We start from the raw sequence: 22,184 nt of genomic DNA on the forward strand, positions 1-22,184 counted from the left end.
TATTTAGTGTATATTATTATATTTTATAATTATTATTAGTAGCAGAGTGTGTAGCCAATGAAATTGTTCTATGATGTCCAAATATAAGGTATACAGGAACCCTTATTATTCTTTAGAATCTAATTACGGCCCAGTCCCATACTTCCTCTGACCCTTTGGCTGGCGTCATCTATTACCAGTGTAAATACAGCAACTCCGAGAGGGGGCGAGTCACATACTCCAAGAACCAATCTACAATTATGTTTATCATTGCTACACCATCTGTTTACACCATCTGTTTATTCTATATTTAAAATATGATAATTTCAATTGGCTTGTCCTATGTAGTTAAGAAAGCCTCAAGTGGTGCAAACACTTGGCACGTTGCATGGTCCCCTAATCTCTCTTCAGGAGATGAGCATCTCCGAACGTTGTTATCCTCATTGCGGTTGAAAATCGGGAGAATGTGATTGCCTGGTCAATCATGCAATTGAAGATCGCATCGATCTTGCATTTGTGTCGCTTGTTTTTGGCTTATCAGGAAGGCTTAACTCGAAGCGACATCTTTTCACTCTTTTCTAATTGAATATTGGTTTATAGTCATGGGGCACGTATTTTGCTCTTCAAAATAGCATAGTTGACCAAATTTCGTCCTTCTATTTCTCTTTCTTTAACTTTGACATATATTTGAACTTTAACAGGGAATTTATCAAGTGTTCATTAGCCCTTGAATGTTGTTTCTTGTTGTATGGAATGAAACTGAGTATCCCAATTCGTCAGTGCTGAAAATAGAATGTGGGGTATGCGTAGTTTAAGTTTTTGAACTGTAACATTTGCTCCACATTAAATACCAAGATCACTCCATGAATTATTTCCACAGTGACGGCATTATTATCTAAGTTATCGTTGTCTATGATTTCTTATTTAAGTCAGGTCAAGTCTATTTTAAGAATTCGGGAATACCGAGCCAGCAAGCGCATTATGAATTTATCATAGATGAGTATTCAAAACGGATGGATTCTGACGTAATTCATTACACGCTCCTAGAAGGAGCCATTCTTGGTAGTGTTTGTTTCTTGCTTCTCATAGCCGACTCCATCTGAGACTGCCTTGCTCTCTTTGCACACGACAATTCTTGTTGTGGTACATTGTAAATAAGTACCAAGACTTTTCAATAAATAAATAAATTATTACGCCAATATGTAACGTGTGGTAGCGCCCTCTCTTAATAAATAATTATGAACTAAATATCGGGTCCAAAAGTATATAAACATGTACTGAATCCCTAAAAATATCCAGTAGACTTGAGCTAGTTACAATACCTTGGAAATAATATCGTGTACAATTAATTGTCACAATACTATAGTCTTTCGCTACAAATAACCATGAGATATTTTTTATCTTTAGTCACGATCGCTTCTTTAGCAGCCCAAGCAGCAGCTTATGTTTATGATGTTTCTTTGTTCGTTCAAAGCGACAATGACACCATTGCAGGCAAAGCATTGGTCTTAGTCAAAGAGGCAGAAGGGATAGACAATTTTGCTGTTGGAGATCTCACCCCGCTGGTGTTGAAATGGGACGAGGACACAAATACTCTCTTCTTTCAACCAGAATCTGGTGCTGCAGAGTACTTTTCGGTTGAGAACCACCAAGTTCAAGTGACAGTTAATCCAGGGGAAACTAATGAATTAGTATTTGAGCCTCCAATTTTGAACTTCAATGGATCTCCTGATGGGTTTTACGCTATCGCTTTCACCGAGGATGGTCCATTGTCGATCGTTCACTATGCCGACTCTCCACCTGACGGAGCAATTCCTTTGCAATTGGTGTTGGCATACGAAGCTACTATCCACGATCCTACAATTCTTACGACTATCTCTGATTCTACTACTACCATTATCGCATCGAAGCCCACTGATCTTTCTAAATCAATTGGACTCTACTCAAATAAAACTACACTTCATACAACATACACTGAATGGGTTACCACTTGTTTGGAGCCAACTACACTTACCCTTACTACTTGCGAGGTTCATGTTTGTCTGCCAACAACTTGGACTGTGACAGGACCAACAACAATTACTGTATCGGGGCCAAAACCAGAGCATACTCCACCTCCAGGAACTACCCAAGCAGCTCCAGAAGCTACAAGAACTTGGACTGTAGCTCCACAAGAACCAACTACTATTAGGACTGCAAATACCACTGTTGCTGATCAATTTACCTCAAGGCCAGAGATTACTTTGGAAGGACTTGCTCAGTCTAGAGCTGTTGGTGGAACTCTTGCAGGAGCGATTGCTTTGCTTTGTATGTTGATTTAATCAAAATCGCATAATGGTACTTTGATTTCTCCTTTCTCTTTCATATTTTCGGTATTTGGTGTTTCACCATTCTCTTTAGTTTATTCGGGTCTTTCATTGTACAATTATCTTCTTGTTGTTTGTCTAATTGAAACTCGTCGTCGATATAGTCACGGTCAATCGTGTATCAATGTACATGTAGTAACTCCAATAATTGCGCAGCAAAACATGCAATGTATTCATTTCATCAAAGTCCATTTCTACCAAACCCTTCCGGACTATATTGAAATTTATTCATATTTCCCAAGATACAATCCTTGAAATCCTCTGAAAAAAGTACACGGAGAATAAGACCCTTTACAGCCACAACATTTTTTCCATATGCATGGAAGTTGCAAAAACGTCGTCCTGCATGTACTTTAGAGAGGGTTCAATGCTTTTTCGGGGAGGTTTTCTAACAAATATGGAAGGTTCGGATGTTGCTGTAGATGAGAAGTAAAGCTTGCAAAGCGAAGTCACAATAGTCGACAGGGCTATGGTATACATGAGCGATGGTAGACAAGAGTTAAGGATAAATACGCAGCTCAAAAACTTACAACGTGCCGAGAAAAGTCCAACTCTTAGAATCACCATGATTCCAGAATTTCAGCGATAAGTTTGATCGGGGATGGGCTGAGTATTACTATATAAGTCACGTGATAGGTCGGATATGATACAGTACTATTCAGATTAATGTCGCACCTCTCTTAAATAGATTTCCTTTTTTTAGTTGCAAAAACAACTCGCAGTGGAATGTTAAAAAGAGTCAGGCACTGGTAATGGTTGTCTTTCTGAGAGGAGAAAATTCCTTTAATGAAAGTGTGTATTATCTAACTAAATAATATGAAAGTCTTCCTATAAACTATATTAATTCTTGCAAATTTTGTAGTAATTCACTTGTTGGGAGTGATTTTAATTCGTAGAGAGCTGGGAGGGGGGGGTTTGCAGCCTCATTAATTCTAGCAGATAGGGTATCTTTCCCAAGAAACCTTTCTCTTTTGAGATTCGCCTCAATAGGGTTTAGCTCTGGAGAAAAAGGTGGTAAGAGAGACATCTATATCCTCTGCCTACAATAATTCTTGAGATACTCGGGTTTTTGTGAATACTTGCATTATTCATAACTAAGAAAGCATTTTGGAACTTTGGATACTTATCAAGCTCATCCATAACATCCATGAGGAATTGCTTATAATGAGTAGTTACAGTACCTCTAGTAATCGGTTCTTGTCACCATCTTCTAATTTACGTTTCTTGCGTTAGTTGCTTTGGTTTTCGAAGACTTAAAACATCTATCCCATCAATACAAATGGCTCCCACTAGACTTTCTGAGCGGGTCGTGGGGGCATTAACTGTAGGGGTATTTCCTTTAAAGGACCAGCCAAAGTTTCACTTCATATTGATATTAAAACCAGCCTCGTCGATAAAGATGCATTTAGAACAGTAATCAACACTTACGTCTGAGCAATTTAACAGAAGAAGTTGTGAAGTTATATCTGACAGCGTGATGCCCACTATCCAGTGAAAGTGATCTGTACTACCGTGAGTTGATAAAGCAGTGAATGGTAGATTATATTGTATATGTTCCGTCAAGTTGGCGATAGATAATCGTTCATACAAAATAACATATTAGAATTGAACCGATCTTTTAACTGGGCTCAGTGAATCACCTCCACCACCGCCATCATTGTTAAAACCTACTAATACATTTATAATGATTGTAAATACACCTGCAACTACACAAGTAGTAAACCCCAGCAAAGCACAAGCACCTAAAGTGGAGCAACTTTGTGATTTCTTTCCACGCTGCCACAAATGTAGCAACTAACAAGTACCTGATCAAGGAATGAAACAACATTATCAATATTCAAGAAGAATTTGGTAAGCTGAATTAGTGCGATAAAGTTAATCAAAATAAAAGATAATATGAAAATCTGAAAAAGCTCGTATTTATTCATTGGTATTTCTTAGCTGTTGCCAAATTATTTAATTCTACACTTGAGAAAGAAGGACCTTAATCTAATTTTACACTTGGGAATGAAGGACCTTAAATAGACCAGAACTTACGTGTTTATTCCTTGATGTATTTCGCTATGGTTATTCAATTAATGGATGAATATGCGATAAATAACCCAATTTCATTGAAGATTGAGGGAATTTTATTGCCTTCAATGGACAGGAGGAATTAGTAGGACCTTCACAAAAGGCATCTTATCAATATTGCTGACAAGGTCATGCAGAACATCCTTCTCCTACAGAGAGGCTAAATAATGCGCGAGCTAAGTCTTCTCTAGTACATGATTGCCGATGACTTAACATTGAAGCGGTATCGTTCACGAACAATAGCATGCTAGTTTTTTATTGTTTCAATTTTCACCTAATAATAGTCGAAGAGCTATTTGCCAATTTGATTTTATATAGTTTATAGGAAGACTTTCATATTATTTAGCTAGTTAATATACAATTTCATTAAATGACTTCTTATCTCTTCTCAGATTAACGTTCATTCCTTTTTAACATTCCACAGGGAGTCGTACTATCAAAAGGAAATCTATTTAAGAGAGGTGCGACATTCATCTGAATGTACTAGTTTGTCTGGTTGTGTTACATAAATGAAAAGAGGCTTCAATATTCTGTAGATAAACAAGAAGGGAAATAAGTCTGGATCAGTAGAGTGATATTGTGCATTGCGCTTGTTATGTTTGTCCAATTGTCATGCAAATTGAGCGAAATGATAGTGCATTTTGTAGTAAACCTAGAGATCATACAAATAGTAGTCATATACACAGCACTTGAGAAAATGAATATGACGTCAAGTACTTGTCAAGTCTATAGCATAACGACACAATAGAACCTTCAATCTTTTCACAAATAGCTTACGTTACCCTATCATAAGTATTCCATCATCAGACTAGCATGCACTATATTATCCCTTAAAACACACTTAGAACCAACACTTGACCTTCATTATATGCCCATTTCCTACTCCCACTCAGAACCTATTACATCAGCCCGAAAATCCCAATTGTCTCACGTGATCTATTTCCAAGCTCCACCCCCGGATTATATCTTTCCTAACATTAAACCGCCAGCACAACCGATGATAGCACCATTCAGTTCATCTTGACATCAAGTCGGCTTATCCAGTCCAATTGACCCTGATTGCTTCTTTAACAGCTGCTTTTTAACTAACACGCACCCTAGCAAAGCAACCGCTCCGGCGAAATAACCAAAAGAGTCGATGGCATTCTTTGAAGCCATCCGTGATAGGGCGGTTAGCACTCTAAACCAAGTGTTAGACAAGAAGAACCCTTCGGGACTTACGAAAGATCAACTCTTCTGTCGACAATATAGCCTCCCAGATTACGAAACCGTTCTCAATGAGTCCGCCGCTGAAGTCGAAGTCGTATCCGACTTTACCACAGACGCCTACAAGGGTGTCAGTCTGAGTATGGGCCGAGAACAGTTTCCACAGGGAAGGATTTTCCTTACCCAACACTTCATAGTGTTCAGAGATGCCTACGATAAGAAGAATTGCCTGTTCACAATACATCTTTCCACAGTGAAAAAGGTCGAACGCTTGCCTGCTAAAGATTACGGCTTTGCACTTTCCATTCATACTCACAGTAAACTCCAAGTGACGTTGTATCTTGTTGGATTGCGGTCTGAGAGTGAACGTTTCGCCCAGACATTGAAGATAACTCTCAAGAAAAACTTACCAAACGTTAAGAAGTTGCTGCCTTTCATTCATACTTGCTACTCTGAGTATTTGTTAGCCAAGAACAACATCTCATCCGAAAAAATTGAATCAGTTCCTCCTAGCGGGTTGGGGCAAGTCTTCAAATTCCCAGGGAATCCTAAGGAGTCCAGGGACAAGTCTAAAATGAAACTTTGGTTTGATTTGTTTCGTGTTGATGGACGCAATTTGCTGTTGGTAAAAACTCCAATGTTCTACAGACTTGTCAGAGTCGGATTGCCAAACAGACTTAGAGGAGAAATCTGGGAACTATGCTGTGGTTCGATGTTTTTGAGATTAGACCACCAAGAAGAATATAAAAAGATCCTAGAAGACTATGGCAAGAGAAAATCGTTGGCTACAGAGGAAATCGAGAAAGACTTGAATAGATCGCTTCCAGAGTATGCAGCATATCAAAGTCCAGAAGGTATTGAGCGGTTACGTAGAGTTTTGACAGCTTACTCTTGGAAGAATCCGGAAGTGGGATATTGTCAAGCCATGAACATTGTTGTTGCTGCATTACTTATCTATATGTCTGAGGAACAAGCTTTCTGGACATTGAATGTTTTGTGTGACAGAATCGTCCCAGGATACTATTCAAAAACAATGTATGGTACTTTACTTGATCAGCGTGTCTTTGAGTCATTAGTACAGAATACTATGCCAAAGCTTTGGGATCATATTACTAAAAATGATATTCAACTCTCTGTGGTGTCTTTGCCTTGGTTCTTGTCTCTTTATTTGAGTTCCATGCCGTTAGTTTTCGCTTCCAGAATCATTGATGTTTTCTTTTTGCAAGGACCTCAAACACTTTTCCAAGTTGCCTTAGCGATATTAAAGGTCAATGGCGAAGATCTTTTAAAGACTGAGGATGACGGATCTTTCATTCTGATCATTAAAGATTACTTCCAAGTTCTTGATCAACTGGCCCATCCTAACTCTCCGAACCCAAAGTATAAGTCAATCACTAAATTTCAAGAGCTTTTAGTCACAGCATTCAAAGAATTCTCAATAGTGAATGAAGAAATGATAGATGTACATCGTAACAGACATAGGGACACCATTTTTCAGAATATTTCCACTTTTGTGAAGAGAACAGAATTACGTAATTTACCCAAAGCAAAGAATATTTCCCCAGAGACATTGTCGATACTATACGATCGCTTTTATTCGATAGTGCAATCTTATAGTGTAACTATGGCGAGCGGATCGAGTCTCATGGATTTTAAGGCATTTAAATCGTTTATGTCTGATATCTGTGAATGGGTAAAACCCGAAACAAGTACAGACCCTGCTGACGACGTTTTTCTTCACCATTTATTTTCGAATTGGGACTCCGAAGGTCAAGCAGCACTTTCTTTATCTGATCTAGTTGTGGGTCTCAATAAGTTGATTGAGCCTGATTTAATGACATCAATGTCAAACTTTTTTGAGTTATACGATTTCAAACATAAGGGAAAGATTGACAGAGAGGGGATTTTGCAGATTTCTGAAGACTTGTTGTACGTAACAGGACCATGGAAGGATGGCCTTCTCTATGATGACATAACCGTAAATGCCATGGAAAATGCTGTCGCCGATGAGGTATATAAGGCAAATACTTCTAATGGTGATGATGGTGCCAAAAAGGATGAAATTGCACTCCCATCTGAAGTGCAAATTGACAAGCAAAAGTTAGAGAGTCAACAAATTGAAAGGTATTTAAAAGGTGCTAGTACGTTCATACAGCGGGCATTTGAATATGCCCAACCGGAAGAAGAAGAGATACTCATCAAGGACTTGGCAATCGATAACAGTATCTCTCACAACGCTGCCTTGAACCCTAACACTCCAGTATTCTTGAATCTTCCAACATTTAGAATGGTGATTTTAGCTGATGAGACATATGAGCTACTCTTCAGCAGAACGTTAAGAAAATCAATTAACCTTGAAAAGCTGCTCGATTCTAAGGTGAATACCATACGTAACTTGCGGGACATGTTTGATGGCTTGTTAGCTGATGGAAGAAAGGTAGCGAATAAAGTTAGACGTCGTATGGACTCTGCTGCCTCCAGTGCTTTGCAAGTCAATAACAATAACAGCAATAGTGATGCTACCTCAATGAAATCGGGCAGATCGAAGACTCAGGAAGAAGAAGAGGAACAGGATGATGATTTCGGAGTCATCTCCATAGATGAAAAGGACAAAGATCTTCTCCTAGGAGCAGAGGCTCAAGTATTGATAGATCCAGTTCTGAATGAGCCTGCAAAGAATAAGGAATTGCAAAGATTTCACAAAGCAGAGCAAGAAGCTGCAGCTGCATCTGCGTCATTTAAATCTGGAACGAAGATTGATGACGCCAACTTAATTGAATTTGAGACTTAAGCCGATAATGGTGAGATTTTGGTGACTATGTCTTGCGAAGTTATCGTATGTATTACATAAGTAGATGGGATTCCTAATTCTCTTCAAATTAAGTATGAAAGTACTGACCCCTATCTATTAACTATATATATTTATATTTCTATATTCATACATTTACTCAACATAGATTAGCTATTTTATTGATGAGATACACAGGCAAACTAATTTCATATTATTGTAACTCGACACATTCTATTAAGGATGTCTAACCAATTGTAGCAAATATTAACTATTATACGTTGAAAGACTCTTGTGATACGGCCCTTACTGTTGATCGCTTCTTCCAAAAAGCTTACGGAGCTTTCCTCCAAACTTTCTTTTCTCTTTGGTGCTAGCAGTAGTTGAAGCCCCTGATACATCTCTATTCGCGCTACGTAGAGTAGGAACATCGGCCTTCACTGCTGTTTGTGGAGCAGGCTTTGGAATATGAACAGCTTCATCCGAGTCGTTAAATCTGGACCGGAATGACAGCTTGAACCCCCCGCCTGTGGATCCACCAACATGTCCTCCACTGTCTTCCTCGTCAGAATCCACGAAACGGGACTTAAAGATGTTTCCATTTTTACGAGGTGTCACGGGGGCGTTGTTGGAAGGTTGTTGAGGCACTGGTTCTGCCCTCAATGTTCTGTGGGCAGGTTGCTGCGTCTGAGGATGCTGTTGATGTTGTTGTTGTAGTTGGTGTTGCTGGTTAAGCTGCTGTGGTGGAGGGACGTGGTAGGCGGAGTCGCGAAGAGTTCTTGATCCCCTTGCCTGGTTCCCTTGTTGAACATAAAGAGGATTCTCTCCGCTGCTTTCCTTGGAAAATGATGACCTCTTGGCAACTGGTTTGAATACTGATTGTGGTCTTGAGTTGGCCTTAGCATACAATTCTGCAGCCTTAAGCTTACTAGGAGACTGGTAGTTGGGCTGTAATGCTGGATGGGGTGCAATAGGTTGCACGTACGAGGAGCCTCTATCTCTAAGGCTCCTGCCGCTCATTGCTGCTGCTGCAGGGTGCTGTTCTTGAGGGAAACCTCTGCCACTACCCTGGGGACCCAATGCTTCTGGTTGCATTGACTGTGGTCTTAAGGACCTACTGGTTAATCCGGCAGAAGGCGGTTGGAGTTGTTGTTGGGACTTTCTTAAAGTCAGTTGTGATAACCTCTTCTGGCCAGCTGGTATCACAGGCTGAGGGTAGCCTCCATTTCCTCCTCCTGGAGAAATATCATTTAACTGTGAAGAAGAAAGTTTGGAATTAAGTCTTGTGTTCTCGGCTGTTGTAAGTGAGAGGTAGGCTTGGTGTGCTGCATTGCTCTTGGCACTATTCTTCGATGAGTTGTACTGTGTAGAAGAGTTCTTCATAGCTGATTTGAGCTTCTTCTTTTCTGCCTTCGAAGTGGAGTCACGGCTACTTGAAGTGTAAAGAGATGAACTGGAGCTTCCACCAGTTTCCGCCACTGGGACTTTAAGTGTCTCAGAACTCTCGGCTGGGAGAATAGGCGTTGAACCAATAGGCGATGTAATAGTTGAGCCACCAATTGAGCCCGCTCTGTCGGATTTTGGCAATTCTTCTTCATTCTCATTGTCTTGGTGGGCATCAAGTTCGGTGCCTTCAACTAGTGGTTGTGTTACAACGAAGTTACTTGGCCCAGAAGTGTTGGACTGCTCCCCTTCATGATTGCCTAAACCGTAAGAAGCTCTTAATTTCTTTGCTAAGTTGCTTCCTTCTTCATCGTTATCTTCTATATCACCTTCGTCTGTAGAGGGCAAATGGTCGACCATACTATCACGTTTCAACAACTCACTTGACTGAAGGTTTCCATACTGGCTAATAATACCAAGTTCAGTTCCAGTGAGATCTGTTTTAGTATCTGTCTCTGAATCTGATGAATATAATTCGGAAGAGGTTTTCCCAGGAGCAGTTGAATTGAATTCATTTTCTTGGTGAGGGATGCTGTCGGCACTAATACCGCCAACCTTCAGTACCGTCAATTGATTGCGAGCAACATTGTCAACAGTACCTTCTATATCAGAACCATCGGTCACAGGAAGTTCGATTGTAGTAAGAGTTGGTCTAGTAATATCCTCCAAGGTCTCCGATGCCCCTGTTAAGTCCTTTTCTGCAGTGATGGCGGGCGATACTGCTGTAGCGTCTGTACCCTTAGATTCTGGAAGTGAGTGCTGGAGTCCCAAGTCTTCGGCAATAGGTTCCTCAAAGGCTGGAAGGTCAGTGTTTGAAGTAGTAATAACTGGTACCACGTTATTTGAAGGTGCTGAGCTGGCGATATCTTTTATTGAGGTTTGTGTTGCCTCTTTTGGAGTTTCTTCAAGAGCTTCTGCACTTCTTGATTCCTCTTTCAATGAGAGTAATGCTCTTTCATTCTCCAATCTTTTAGCTTTCAACTCTTCGTATTCCTTTCTCTTTTGCTCCAATTCTCTGGCGAGTTTCTTTTCATGCTCAATTTCCTTTTGCAACGCACTCATCTTCAATGCTTGCTCGTGCTGCTCATCTTCTTTACCTAGTGTGCTCTCCAAACCAACATTTTCAGTCATCGGCGCCATCTTTGGCTTGACCAAGGATGATAAACGTGAAGATGGTTTCTTTGGAGGGCCCATCGGCAGTGAGGGAAGCTTATTAGACGAGACTGAGTTCAATGAAGATGATCTAGAAATTTTCTTCTGCGAAGATAGTCCTCTGAGAGAGGCCGACCGTGGAATATTGGCTCCCGAACGCATCGAGTTGTTTCTGGCAACCTCTTTCTGGAAGTTCGCCTCAGGAACTTCTACAATTTTTATACCATTTGGAGTTGGGATGTACTTTTTAACCATTTTAACAGGGGAACCGCCTACGGCAGCGCCGTTAGATGTCTTTTTCTTTATATTATGGATGTTGTTATTGGACGCTGGTTTATGGGAGAGCTTCAAGTCACGCATTTTGTCTTGGTTCTTGAGGTAAATTTGCGTGCTTTCTTCAGTAATTTCATCTAAGTAGGAGTCATTGAATGAATCATCTATGTCGTATATCACTGGATGTGAAAGGGATGTTTTTGAGTGTCCTGGAGTTTGGAGAGACGATCTAGAAGATGACAGAGTGAGGGAACCTCCACTGAAATTACGGAATGCTGATTGTGTTGCTGAGGATCCACCATTATGTGAAGCTGTATATTCATGGTGAGATTGAGGTGTATTAGAGTGGGACGTTAACCCAACGGTTGAGTTACGCTTGAGAAGCGAACCTCTGGACGATTGGTTTTGTATTTGCTGTGGTGGTTGCAATTGGTGTGTCTGCTGGTGAGGAGTTGATTGTTGCTGTGGAGAAGCTCTTTTGAATTGCATGGAATTGGATCTTGGAATCACCGATGAAAGCGACGTTGGGGCTGCTGGTTTGTTGTTATCCTTCTTTCCGATGGTGAGCGCGGCTGCCAAGGCGTTGCTGCTTGGCTGATTGGCTGACGGAGCAACATGGTTCACTCCAGTGTACAGCCTCTCAGAGACACTTCGACTCTTACGTCTATTGAACATGGCGGGAGGAAAATTATAATATTAATGTTATAACGCAGTCCAGGACCTCTTTCTGATAACGGCTGTCTTTGTCTGATGACTTTAAAAGCGTTGAAACACCACTATAACCTGCTGTTACTACTGTTGTACCTTGTGGTTGTGGTGGTTTTGAAGGTTCCGTTTTTTTAAAAGGTAAATTTCAGTGGTCGTGCGGGAACCGTGAGAGGAAGGGTGAGATACGGGGGTACAATTGGAGTATTTACGGGGGTGGTGATGGGGGGGAGATACGGGAGTTGGGAGAGTGTGAGATAGACAGGTATTAGGGAAATGGGTAGTACAGTGAGAACATATAGGAAGGGGACATGGGAGTAGAGGAGAGCGGTGTTTTTTGGAAAAGATGAGTTGAAGTAAATAAGAATGACCTCACCAGAGCATACTAGAGCATACTAGAGCAACGGTGAAGATTCGGGGATAAATGAATTTCACTGTTCCCGAAAGCATACAATACTTCTATGAGAATGAACATTCAGAAGCACCTCGAGAAGCGCCTTGATACTCATTACTGTGTGATATTTATAGAACTGAATCCGACCGTGAGAACTGGCGTGTTCCGGTAAGTGTTCGGTGTGCCCCGTTCCTTAGATTGTACAGCAAACTGTACAATTGCTAGCAGTATGGTTAAGATAGGACATATTACATCCAAATTCCAGGTTTTCAGGACTTCTAGAACTATAAACGGGGTTAGAATTGTATAGACAGCACTAATACTACTATACTGCAACAATTCCAATTGACTTCGGTTCTAAAATCGAATATAGACTCCTCTTCCACCTCCCTACTAGTATCGTTGCTATACATGTCAACAGGAGTCCTCGGCTAGCACGTTTGAGACGATGCCGGCATAGTCGGAATAAACCTGAAACGATATCCGGCCCGCTACCACTATCTATCTCCATTAGTCAGTAGTTACGGTTTACAAGCATCTACAGTTCAAGAGGATATGTCTTGGTGTTTAAATTTTTAAATGTAAGTAGAGTTATGTATTGTTTAGTTAGTGCATATTGTCCTAACAGAGCAGGAAACCTGAATTTCAGTGTCTTTTTGAGGTGAAATTGGTTAAAGAATCATCTTAGCTACTTAGTCTCTATTTTCACACTAATTAGCGTGGGGCTGAGCTCAGAGTATAGAGGAAATTGATTAAAATTGGGTCATTTTAGTGGGCGAGATCTGGATCTGGAAAGGTGATCTGTATGATCTGATTCTTCGTGCAATCGCGAAAGTCTCATTTACTACTTAAATTCATACAATGTGCTTGTAAATTGGTACTACGTAGTCTCCTCTGAGTTTCACACTCGTTGTAACGATATATCTTTCGTTCATTGCTATTTACATGTCGTAGACTTTTCGTCATTAGTCGTTATTCTGTTCCTAACGCCCCCTCGTCCATATGCGCTTTTACCTCGATAAGCTTCTCCTGGTGATTGAATTCAATCCCAACATATTGGCTAGCCAATGTCCTGTCAATTGACCATGTCTTACAAATACCTGTAATACTGGACGCATACTAATCAAAACACCTGTCCACAAGAAACCCTGCAATAAAGGAAAGAACATCTGGTCCTTGAGAATTGTGTAAATCACCAATGCTGGAGTAACTGGCTCTAGTGGTTGGAGGTCACTACCCTCGTTGCCTAGTATTTCTTGCTCATCTTCATCAATCTTCTGACTGAATTCTCTGAGCTGCTCGTCGGTCAATGCCCTGGGATCCAAATCCTCAGGCTTTGGGGTTTTCTTAGTGCTGTTAGCGGCCAATTGCCTGTAGAACGTTTGTTCAAACCGTAAATCGGGGAGGGCAAAAGAAGGCTTCATTTGATTGTAAATCTCTCAGTTTTCAGTATGGCAAAAGCAGTTCAATAATTTCAATAATCCAATTCTTTTCACTATTGTCCGTCTGGCACCGCCTCGTCACTAATTGTCTTCTTCAATTCTGTTATCTCTAATAATCAAATTGATCAACTTCCCAATGCTTTAAAGCCAGAAGTTACAAATTGGAAAATTGCGTTTATATGATTACGTAATCGAGGTGGGACTTCATATAGACGGGGTCTGTTGTAGGAATGATTTTGCAGCTGCTGGGTGGAAGGTAAGTTGAGAAGTGATCTAAACGTGGTAAGCAGGTGTTCGAATGTGGGTTGGAGTTTCTGGGATTAACATGACTGAGTAAAGATGATAAAAGGGAGAGAGAGAGAGAGAAACAAATTCACAGAGGTTGAAGGAGGGGTACTCTAGGACTTGTTTTTGCAACTCAACGAAGACCCAAGTCACCTTTCGGTTCTTTTTAACTTAAAACCGCCTTTTTAATACAGAATATAGAAACCTAACTCAGCCAATTCACGTCGAGCAGTCTCTATATTTTATAAATGTCATCCAAACTTTCTTATCATGTTTCTTACCTTCTGTCTATAGTTAACGAATTTGCTTCACTTCACCTTGTATGTACTATATGCACACCCTTATATCACCAAGAACCTCCAAAGCAAATTACCAAATTAACCAAAATTCTCCATGTTAATTCATTCTTATCTTATGTTCTATATCTCCTCTCCATCTCTGAACCTTTCCCATTCTTTGAAAACTTTTGAAAACACCTCCTTATGAGCCTTTCACAATAATCACGTGACTGAATCCTCCGTATAGAACCAGCACTTTCCCCAAACTCAACCAACGCACTTTACAGTTTACGTTGAAAATTTATAATCGACTTCGTTAACTAACAATAACTGACACACTTTTCTTCTTCAAGTCGATCAAAAACAAGCCTTTTGGATCCACTTCACACTTCACAAACTCACATAGACACACCTACCCCCTTCATATAATTTTTTGCCATGGAAATAGATAAAAGTGACGGTCCATCGGTCACTATTCGTGAGTCTGAACGTGATCATGTTAACTTCATTCTTCGTGATGTGGATCTCTCCACTGCCAACTCCATCAGAAGAACCATGTTGGCGGAAGTTCCAACACTTGCCATAGATCTTGTGGAAATCGATGTCAATACCTCAGTGTTAGCGGATGAGTTTTTGTCCCATCGTTTGGGTCTTATCCCATTAGTCAGTGAAGGTATTGAGAACTTGACCTACTCAAGAGACTGTACTTGCGATAACTATTGTCCAAAATGCTCTGTTCGTTTGGAATTAACCGCCAAATGTGATACAGACTCCACTATGAACGTATATGCTACTGATTTGGCAAAATTTCACAACGGTTCCCGTTTAGGTGACCCTGTCATAAGAGACGCCAACCGTAGAGGTCCATTAATCTGTAAGTTAAGAAAGCACCAAGAATTGAGGTTAACTTGTATAGCCAAGAAAGGTATAGCAAAAGAGCACGCAAAGTGGTCTCCATGTGCTGCTGTTGGTTTTGAGTATGACCCATGGAATAAATTGAACCACACATCTTACTGGTATGAGAATGATGCTGCAGAGGAATGGCCTCGTTCTGAGAACTGTGAATGGGAAGAAGTCCCAGATCCATATGCTCCTTTTGACTACAAGGCTAAGCCAAGCAACTATTATATTGATGTTGAGACAGTTGGTAACTTACCTCCAAATGAGGTCGTTTTGAGGGCTGTCGAGACATTGCAAAGAAAGCTCGCTGATATTGCCATAGAATTGAACAAAGAGACCGTAGAAGCTAGCAATGCTAACGCTGGAGGCTTGACTACTTACGGTAGGAACCAATTCGATGATGGAGGAGACAGTCCAGGTATGGGTAGAACTCCCTACGGAGGCGATGGTGGATTTGGAGGTAACTCGTCTTGGAACTAAAAGTGTGGAATCAAAATGCTTTCATCGTGAAAGATCAACAAAATATTCATGACACCAACCATGATGACCTTTCACCTCTATAGAAATAACATCAAGCCTAACTCCCAAGTACTCTACATTCACTTCTGTCATGTCTACTAGTTGCTTTATAAGTATTAATCCTTTGTATCATTAGCTGTCTATACTACATATATACATTAGCATTTTATTGTAGATCCTTTCGACATCACATCATAACTGACTTGTCATCCTAATTAACATTGTTCCACTCGACCAATTCGGCGAAGGTGACTAACTTTCCTCCGAAGATGTCCAAGGCACTTCCATACGTTAAGTCGACTTTCCCTTCGCTTAATTGCTGAACCAAGTCCAAGTCTTCCTTCAGCTTAGCACCGCCGGCGTACACTATTCTGCCTTCAAACCCAGCTGGGCACCATTCTCCGAGTTTAGTCACCAATTCTTCATCAATGCCCTTACAGAGGCCCTCCACGTCAGCAGCATGTATTAAGAACTCGTCACAGTATTGGCCAACTTCAGATAAGAATTCTTTGGAAAGGCTATTGCTTGTAAGTGTTTGCCACTTATTCATAGCTACCACCCATTTTGTTTCGCCGCTTTCTATTACTGTTCTACAGCTCAAATCAACTATCAATCTCGATTTTCCCACTGTTTGTGATACTTGCTTTAATTTCGTCCAATCAAAAACCTTCTTTCCGTTCTCATCACTGAATAACCAACTGGTGAGAATCACATGAGAAGCCTTATACTCGTCCACCCATGTCAATGCATTCTCAAGGGTAATTCCACCACCGACTTGTAAACTATTTGGCCATGTCTTGCATGCCAATTTTGCAGCTTCGTCATTCGCTGGATTCGAACCCAATTTTATGACATGACAGCCTTTCACGTTGTTGGACTTGTATAGTTCTGCGTAATATGAGGACGGCTTTGTGGAAACAAAGTTTTCCTTGGTGCTATCATCCTTTGCAATATCATCTTGCTTTAATGTTCCACCAACGATTTGCTTTACTTGACCCGAGTGAATGTCTATGCAGCCACGAAATTTAGTCATTTTGCTATGAAAGACTATTCAAATACCACTGTACTTCTTATAGGATTCGAATTGCTGAGAAACCAATACCCTTAATACACCAACATAGTCAGAAGAAATGAATCATATTGAAAAGTCAAAAGTGAAAAATCAAAGGTCTCGAAAGAAAAATCAAAGTCTCGAAAATTTGAGTCATGTTGAGCTAATATTGCGGCATGGGTGTATGGATGATTAAAAAGATGTACTATAAATGTCGTCCTTCAACAGGCATTAGCATTGTTAGGAAGAAGTGATGATGAAGTACAGATATTCTTTTAGAAATTCAAACGTTGGTACTATTTACTAGTAGGCATGGCTATAAAGTACTTCTTCACCCTCTTCAGTAGATAATAAAGTTTATCTCTGGCACTATTACTGGCTTCTACCTCTTCCTTTCTATGTAATGTCTCCTTCCCCATAAAGTTATGTCTCATATGTCACGTGAGGCATCTAGTCTTCTCCTAACAAAATAAATATTTCAATGGATTTTAAATATCGAAATGCTTGCAAAAAACTGATATATTTGTAGATAAAATAGCAGTATTCGAATTATGAGTGACGACGATTACTTGAAAGCATTAGAAATACAGAGGCGGAATTTTGAGGCTCAATTTGGGTCCATAGAAGATATGGGTTTTGAAGATAAGGCTAAATCCACCAGAGATGGCTCTAGTGATGAAGGAGACAGCGATAGTGATAATAGCGGTGATGACGATAAAAGAATAGAAAGTGACGACTTTGGTGGTTTCGATTCTGAAAGTGGCGAGTCAGGTAACTCTAGCGATAGTGACAGCATGGAATTTGACTCTGATGACGAAGTGGAGGAAGAAGTTGTGAAACCAAAAGTAGTCAAGTTGAACGACACATACACTTCTAAAGTGCCCACTCCCATCTCTAAGGCTGATAGGAAGCTACTTAGGTCAGGAAGGGCTGCTACGTTGGTAGAAATCGCAGAAAGAGAAAAAGAACTCGAGAGAACCAATAAAAAGCGTAATGGCCAAGTAGTAAAGGAAGAAGGTGACAACTTGGAGAATGACTTAAAGTTGCAACGGTTATTGCAGGAATCACATATTTTGGCCAACACCTTGGAGTATTCAGGAGCTGAACTAACATTACAAACCCTTGATTTTGAGGATCCAACTGGGAAAGCCAGGAAGAGAGCCTTGGATTCTAGAATAAGAAATATCGCCTCTACAAACTCTGCCACGGGTGGCCTTCCAAAGAAATTGGAGAAAATGCCAATGTCTATGAGAAAAGGGATGATCCGTAGTCGAGAGCAGAAAATTGCTAAGTACGAAGAGGACGCCAAAAATGCTGGTATTGTCCTCTCGAAAGTCAAAAAAGGAGAGCTTAGAAACTTGAACGCCGGTAAAGGATCTACTCTCGCCAGTGATCGTTTGGGAACTGGAAAGAAAATAGAGAAGAGAGTAAGAGATAGGGGGTTAAAGATCAACGGAATTGGTAGATCCACCAGGAATGGTTTGATTATATCTCAGGGAGAAATCGATAGGATCAGTAACCAAGGCTATAGAAACAAGAAGAAAGGGAAAGGTAGACGTTGAGGAAGACGAATTGCATATATAATCTGTATCATAGAATTAATAGACTATCACTTCATAAGTTAATTATGTAGATTTACTAACTCTAGTTGGTTGAAAATCTCATTCCAAATTACGCGTTTATAAACTTTTGCCTTTCTATCTGTTTGCCGATTCTATTCGTGCATTCTATGCCAGTCTAGACACTATTCTATGAAGTCTATATTTAAACTATCGTGGTCCCTCTTCACATAAGTCCCGCCGGCCACAGTGATGCCGTCTTAGAAACCTACAATCTCTAAGTCATCATGATTTTCATTGGCAGAGATGGATAAGCCATGCTCATTGGCCAAGTGAAGAATACAGATAAAGCAAAAACTTGTCGAGAGGTCTTTTCTTTGCTCAGCACCATACATGTTAGATACAGATGCAACCAAGTTTCCGAATGTTTTGACTGGTTTCTTCTCGGACTCATTATTTTGGCCGCTTTCAATATCCGTGTTCGTTTCTTGCTCTTTCTTGATACTCAGCCAGAGGTTGTCCTTTAGTAATTTTACATCCACACGCTTAGCAACACGCGAAAAGTTGACATAGTCTGGTCTTCTTCTTCCCATTACCTGAGATCCACTTATCACAGCGTCTTTATCGTCGGTGTTCAATTCTCCGGGCTCACCTGCAAGAGCGTCGTTGAAGTCTATTGCTCCAAAGTCGTCGTCCCCACCAAAATCAGCATTAAAATCATCATACTCTGCTTGGTGGAAAGAGGTTGCAAAGCGGCTTGCATCATCTTCTTGCTTCTGGTACTGCTCTGCAAAGAACTTTTCGTCAGTAAACTGTGGTGGATCTTGCTTTGCGTCCGATTTTTTCATTTTAGGGAAGTATAGAATCGACACTTGAGGTTTGGTGAATAAATTAGTTAATCTTGCGGAATTATACCTTATATCGTCTGGAAGTCTGTTTTTTATATTTGCTGAAGTGCCGCCGCTGGAATCATGCTTTTTGTTAATTGCAGATGCATTTTTTGGTCCTTCGAATATTAAATCTTCATTATCTTCGTCAGTAAAGAAATCCACAATGACTTGGGCTTGCTTCTGTTTCTTTTTGGCCTCTAAGGGTCCTGGTGTGCCTGATTCTTGGTCATTACCTTCTCCGTCGCCAATATTCTTAGACCTTTTCAAAGCTGCTACCTTCCAATGCTCTGGACCTCTCCAATTAACCTTCATGCGCTCATCGAAATACGCCATAAGATCTCTATCAAGCACTTGAATACTAGTAGCCAGTTGCACGTACTCTTCATCATCAAATAGACGTTGCATGATACTTTGATTCAAGTTATGGAGGGGATCATTAGAGTTATTGACATTGGTTGAGTTGTGAGAATTATTATTATCGTCGTCATCTAGATTTTCGTTTTCTGCGTTGAAGTCGTTATAGTCGTCATTATCGGCAAATCCATAACCAAAGTCGCCATTATTATCATCATCAATTTCGGGTTCTACGCTGTTTATCTCAATCGGAACATCGGCTGCTGTAGCTATCTTAGAGTTGAAATCATTAAGAATCAGTTTGGCTTTCGTAATGTCCTCAATAGCGGAGTGAAATTCAGAAAGAGAAGGACATATGGTAGCAGTCTCGAGAAAGTCTTCATCATTCCGGAAGAGGAATCGTGAAAGTTTAGATATATCTACTTCTTTATTATCTGTTTCAACTCCATCATTCTTTGATTTCTTACCCCCTTCCCTGAATGGGTTCTCTTCATCATCGTCGTCTATTTCTTCAGTTTCATCATCCTTTTGGTTTGCTGGCTTCGTTGTGGCGTCAAAAACCACTCTACCAGATCCATCAATATTCAATGTATTCAACAACAAACTTTTCGCTCCTCCTTCATCAAATTCTGCCAAGGCTTTTTTAAATAAGGGATCGATGGCAAGCTCTTGCTCAAGTTTCTTAATTCTTAAGGTCTCAAAATCCACCAAGGTGGACTCTACTATTCTGTTAATTTTTCTCTTCTTCTTGCCGTCCTCATCTGAATCTTCATCGTCGCTTTTATCGTCTTCTCCATTCTTTTCTGCGTTTTCTTCTTCATTTTCCTCTATCATATCTGCCTCTTTCTTTTTCGCCAAACCGCTCAAGAGTTTTCCCGTTTCAGTAGCCGCCAGCTCAACTCTACTCAGGTATATTTTGACACATCCATCCAATGTGGCGGACGCCCTCTGAAAATTGATATTGTCGCCATCTTTAATAACGTTCAAATCATGAAAGTAATCAATTAAGGCAAATTGCCAAGAGTTCTTGGATGTAATTTTATTATCAGTTGAGAGTTTGATCCATTCTTCGAAGTTGGTGAGGATTGTATGTTTGTTTTCATTGAAATGAATTGCATTATCGTCAAAGGAATCATCGGCGTTTAACGATCGACTAACATGGCGATGATTGTTTGAAAGTATTCTGTGGGAAAGGACCCTATTGGATGGTGCTGGGTGGTTGCTTGTGGAATTCGTGCTGTTGGCGGCTATGAAATTGGAGCTCGTGCTGTTGGTATAAGGGCTGTTGGGAATGTTACCGGCCAAACCATTATTAGACGACATTATTGTGGAGCTACTGGTTGCAATGGAATTATTGTTATTGTTGCTGTTGCCATGAGTATTGTTATTATTGTAGTTTCCTCTAACGCTCAACGCCCTATCTCTATCTCTATTACTATGATTATGCGTGTGACTGTGGCCAGATATACGTCTCTCTCCATTGACTGGAGCGCGATTCGCGTAGTTGGAACTGAGATTTCGTTTCTTGGGTAATATCTGACTCATTTTGCCGATATCGGGTTGTTTAGAGGTGGCAAACAGTGTGCTTTGCTTTAGACGCCAGAAGACGTCTTCTTAAGTATGTTAAAACTACCTTTGTTTGTATGTTTACATTTAGAGAGATCGGTGAGTGCACGACTGTGTTTAATGCGATTCTTGCTTGTTATGTGTTATGGTAGCGCAGGAGTGGAGGGGATGATTTTGTGAGATAGATAGGAGGCAGGCAAATTCTTCTGGATATCTGATATCACAGAGGCGTGTAGTTGAAGTTCAGGTGATATATTTGTATATATGTATTTATTTATATTTTTTAGTAATATAGGTGGGTTTTTCTACTAGTGTTGATATTAGGATTAGGCCTACACGAAATTAGTTCATTAAAAGTTCAAAACTGGTCCAGAATGTGGAAGCCTTTGTGATAAATTGAATATTTCTTGAGAAATTTAACAAAAACTTTTGCACCTAAAAGAATTGTCACTTAAGTATTGAGCAATATATATTGAATTTACCGAGCCATTTTCCAATAAAATTGAATTAAAATTTTATATTTTATATTCATGACAATATGAACAGTAAACAAATTTCAATATTCAACAAAGGAACCGTCTAATCTAGATATGGCATTATCCATTTTTAACATGTTCTGAATTCATACCTTTCAAAACTCATCCTTTCTTGTGTACTCCATTTCTTTTTGGTTCCCGCAGTTTTTGATCTTTTCCGCATCCGCATCCCCCACAATTTTCAACCTTCTACGGATCTACCAAAGCCCATATTTCCCGGTATTACATACAACTTTTCTTCTTCTGATTGAAAATTCTCTATCACCAACGACATCTCATCAATTCTCATATTTAATCGAATTCTTTCGATGTTTCCACACAATAAAGTATCACTATATTTCATACTCTCCGTAGTCACTACTCCCCATTCGAGCCAATCAGATCCCGCACTCACGTGAAACGTCACGTGGAATCCCGCGCCAGTC

At 40.2% G+C, this 22,184-nt stretch overlaps 8 protein-coding genes across 8 annotated transcripts; 4 read left to right on the forward strand and 4 right to left on the reverse strand. All coding sequences in view use genetic code 12, as the record gives it.

The window, feature by feature from the left end:
* Positions 1-1,364: 1,364 nt before the first annotated feature.
* On the forward strand, positions 1,365-2,300 carry RJT20DRAFT_132487 (uncharacterized protein; the record flags this gene model as incomplete). The annotated part of the gene is made up of 1 exon (XM_064918145.1): positions 1,365-2,300. One exon carries the CDS (start codon positions 1,365-1,367, stop codon positions 2,298-2,300), a length of 936 nt encoding a protein of 311 aa, XP_064777400.1.
* A 3,142-nt stretch (positions 2,301-5,442) lies between these two features.
* On the forward strand, positions 5,443-8,580 carry GYP2 (Gyp2p). Its single transcript, XM_064916284.1, has one exon. The coding sequence runs from the start codon at positions 5,557-5,559 to the stop codon at positions 8,413-8,415; it is 2,859 nt and encodes a 952-aa protein (XP_064777401.1). The 5' UTR covers positions 5,443-5,556; the 3' UTR covers positions 8,416-8,580.
* Positions 8,581-12,246, reverse strand: RJT20DRAFT_124577 (uncharacterized protein). The gene has a single exon (XM_064916285.1). The coding sequence runs from the start codon at positions 11,953-11,955 to the stop codon at positions 8,719-8,721; it is 3,237 nt and encodes a 1,078-aa protein (XP_064777402.1). The 5' UTR covers positions 11,956-12,246; the 3' UTR covers positions 8,581-8,718.
* Positions 12,247-13,389: 1,143 nt separating this feature from the next.
* On the reverse strand, positions 13,390-13,803 carry RJT20DRAFT_4924 (uncharacterized protein; the record flags this gene model as incomplete). Its single annotated transcript, XM_064920373.1, has 1 exon — positions 13,390-13,803. One exon carries the CDS (start codon positions 13,801-13,803, stop codon positions 13,390-13,392), a length of 414 nt encoding a protein of 137 aa, XP_064777403.1.
* Positions 13,804-14,720: 917 nt separating this feature from the next.
* Positions 14,721-15,911, forward strand: RJT20DRAFT_124579 (DNA-directed RNA polymerase II core subunit). The gene has a single exon (XM_064916286.1). It carries the CDS (start codon positions 14,823-14,825, stop codon positions 15,762-15,764), a length of 942 nt encoding a protein of 313 aa, XP_064777404.1. The 5' UTR covers positions 14,721-14,822; the 3' UTR covers positions 15,765-15,911.
* RJT20DRAFT_113456 (1-(5-phosphoribosyl)-5- ((5-phosphoribosylamino)methylideneamino)imidazole-4-carboxamide isomerase) lies at positions 15,912-16,940 on the reverse strand. The gene has a single exon (XM_064915790.1). The coding sequence runs from the start codon at positions 16,834-16,836 to the stop codon at positions 16,015-16,017; it is 822 nt and encodes a 273-aa protein (XP_064777405.1). The 5' UTR covers positions 16,837-16,940; the 3' UTR covers positions 15,912-16,014.
* A 435-nt stretch (positions 16,941-17,375) lies between these two features.
* On the forward strand, positions 17,376-18,487 carry RJT20DRAFT_15421 (uncharacterized protein). Its single transcript, XM_064919092.1, has one exon. The coding sequence runs from the start codon at positions 17,406-17,408 to the stop codon at positions 18,414-18,416; it is 1,011 nt and encodes a 336-aa protein (XP_064777406.1). The 5' UTR covers positions 17,376-17,405; the 3' UTR covers positions 18,417-18,487.
* Positions 18,488-18,673: 186 nt separating this feature from the next.
* Positions 18,674-21,202, reverse strand: BRN1 (condensin subunit; the record flags this gene model as incomplete). The annotated part of the gene is made up of 2 exons (XM_064918686.1): positions 18,674-20,810; positions 20,979-21,202. 2 exons carry the CDS (start codon positions 21,200-21,202, stop codon positions 18,674-18,676), a joined length of 2,361 nt encoding a protein of 786 aa, XP_064777407.1.
* Between the last annotated feature and the right edge of the window lie 982 nt (positions 21,203-22,184).

The sequence above is a fragment of the Scheffersomyces xylosifermentans genome (genome assembly GCF_036884685.1).
Source record: "Scheffersomyces xylosifermentans strain CBS 12540 chromosome Unknown RJT20scaffold_1, whole genome shotgun sequence".
Taxonomy (NCBI): Eukaryota; Fungi; Ascomycota; class Pichiomycetes; order Serinales; family Debaryomycetaceae; genus Scheffersomyces; species Scheffersomyces xylosifermentans.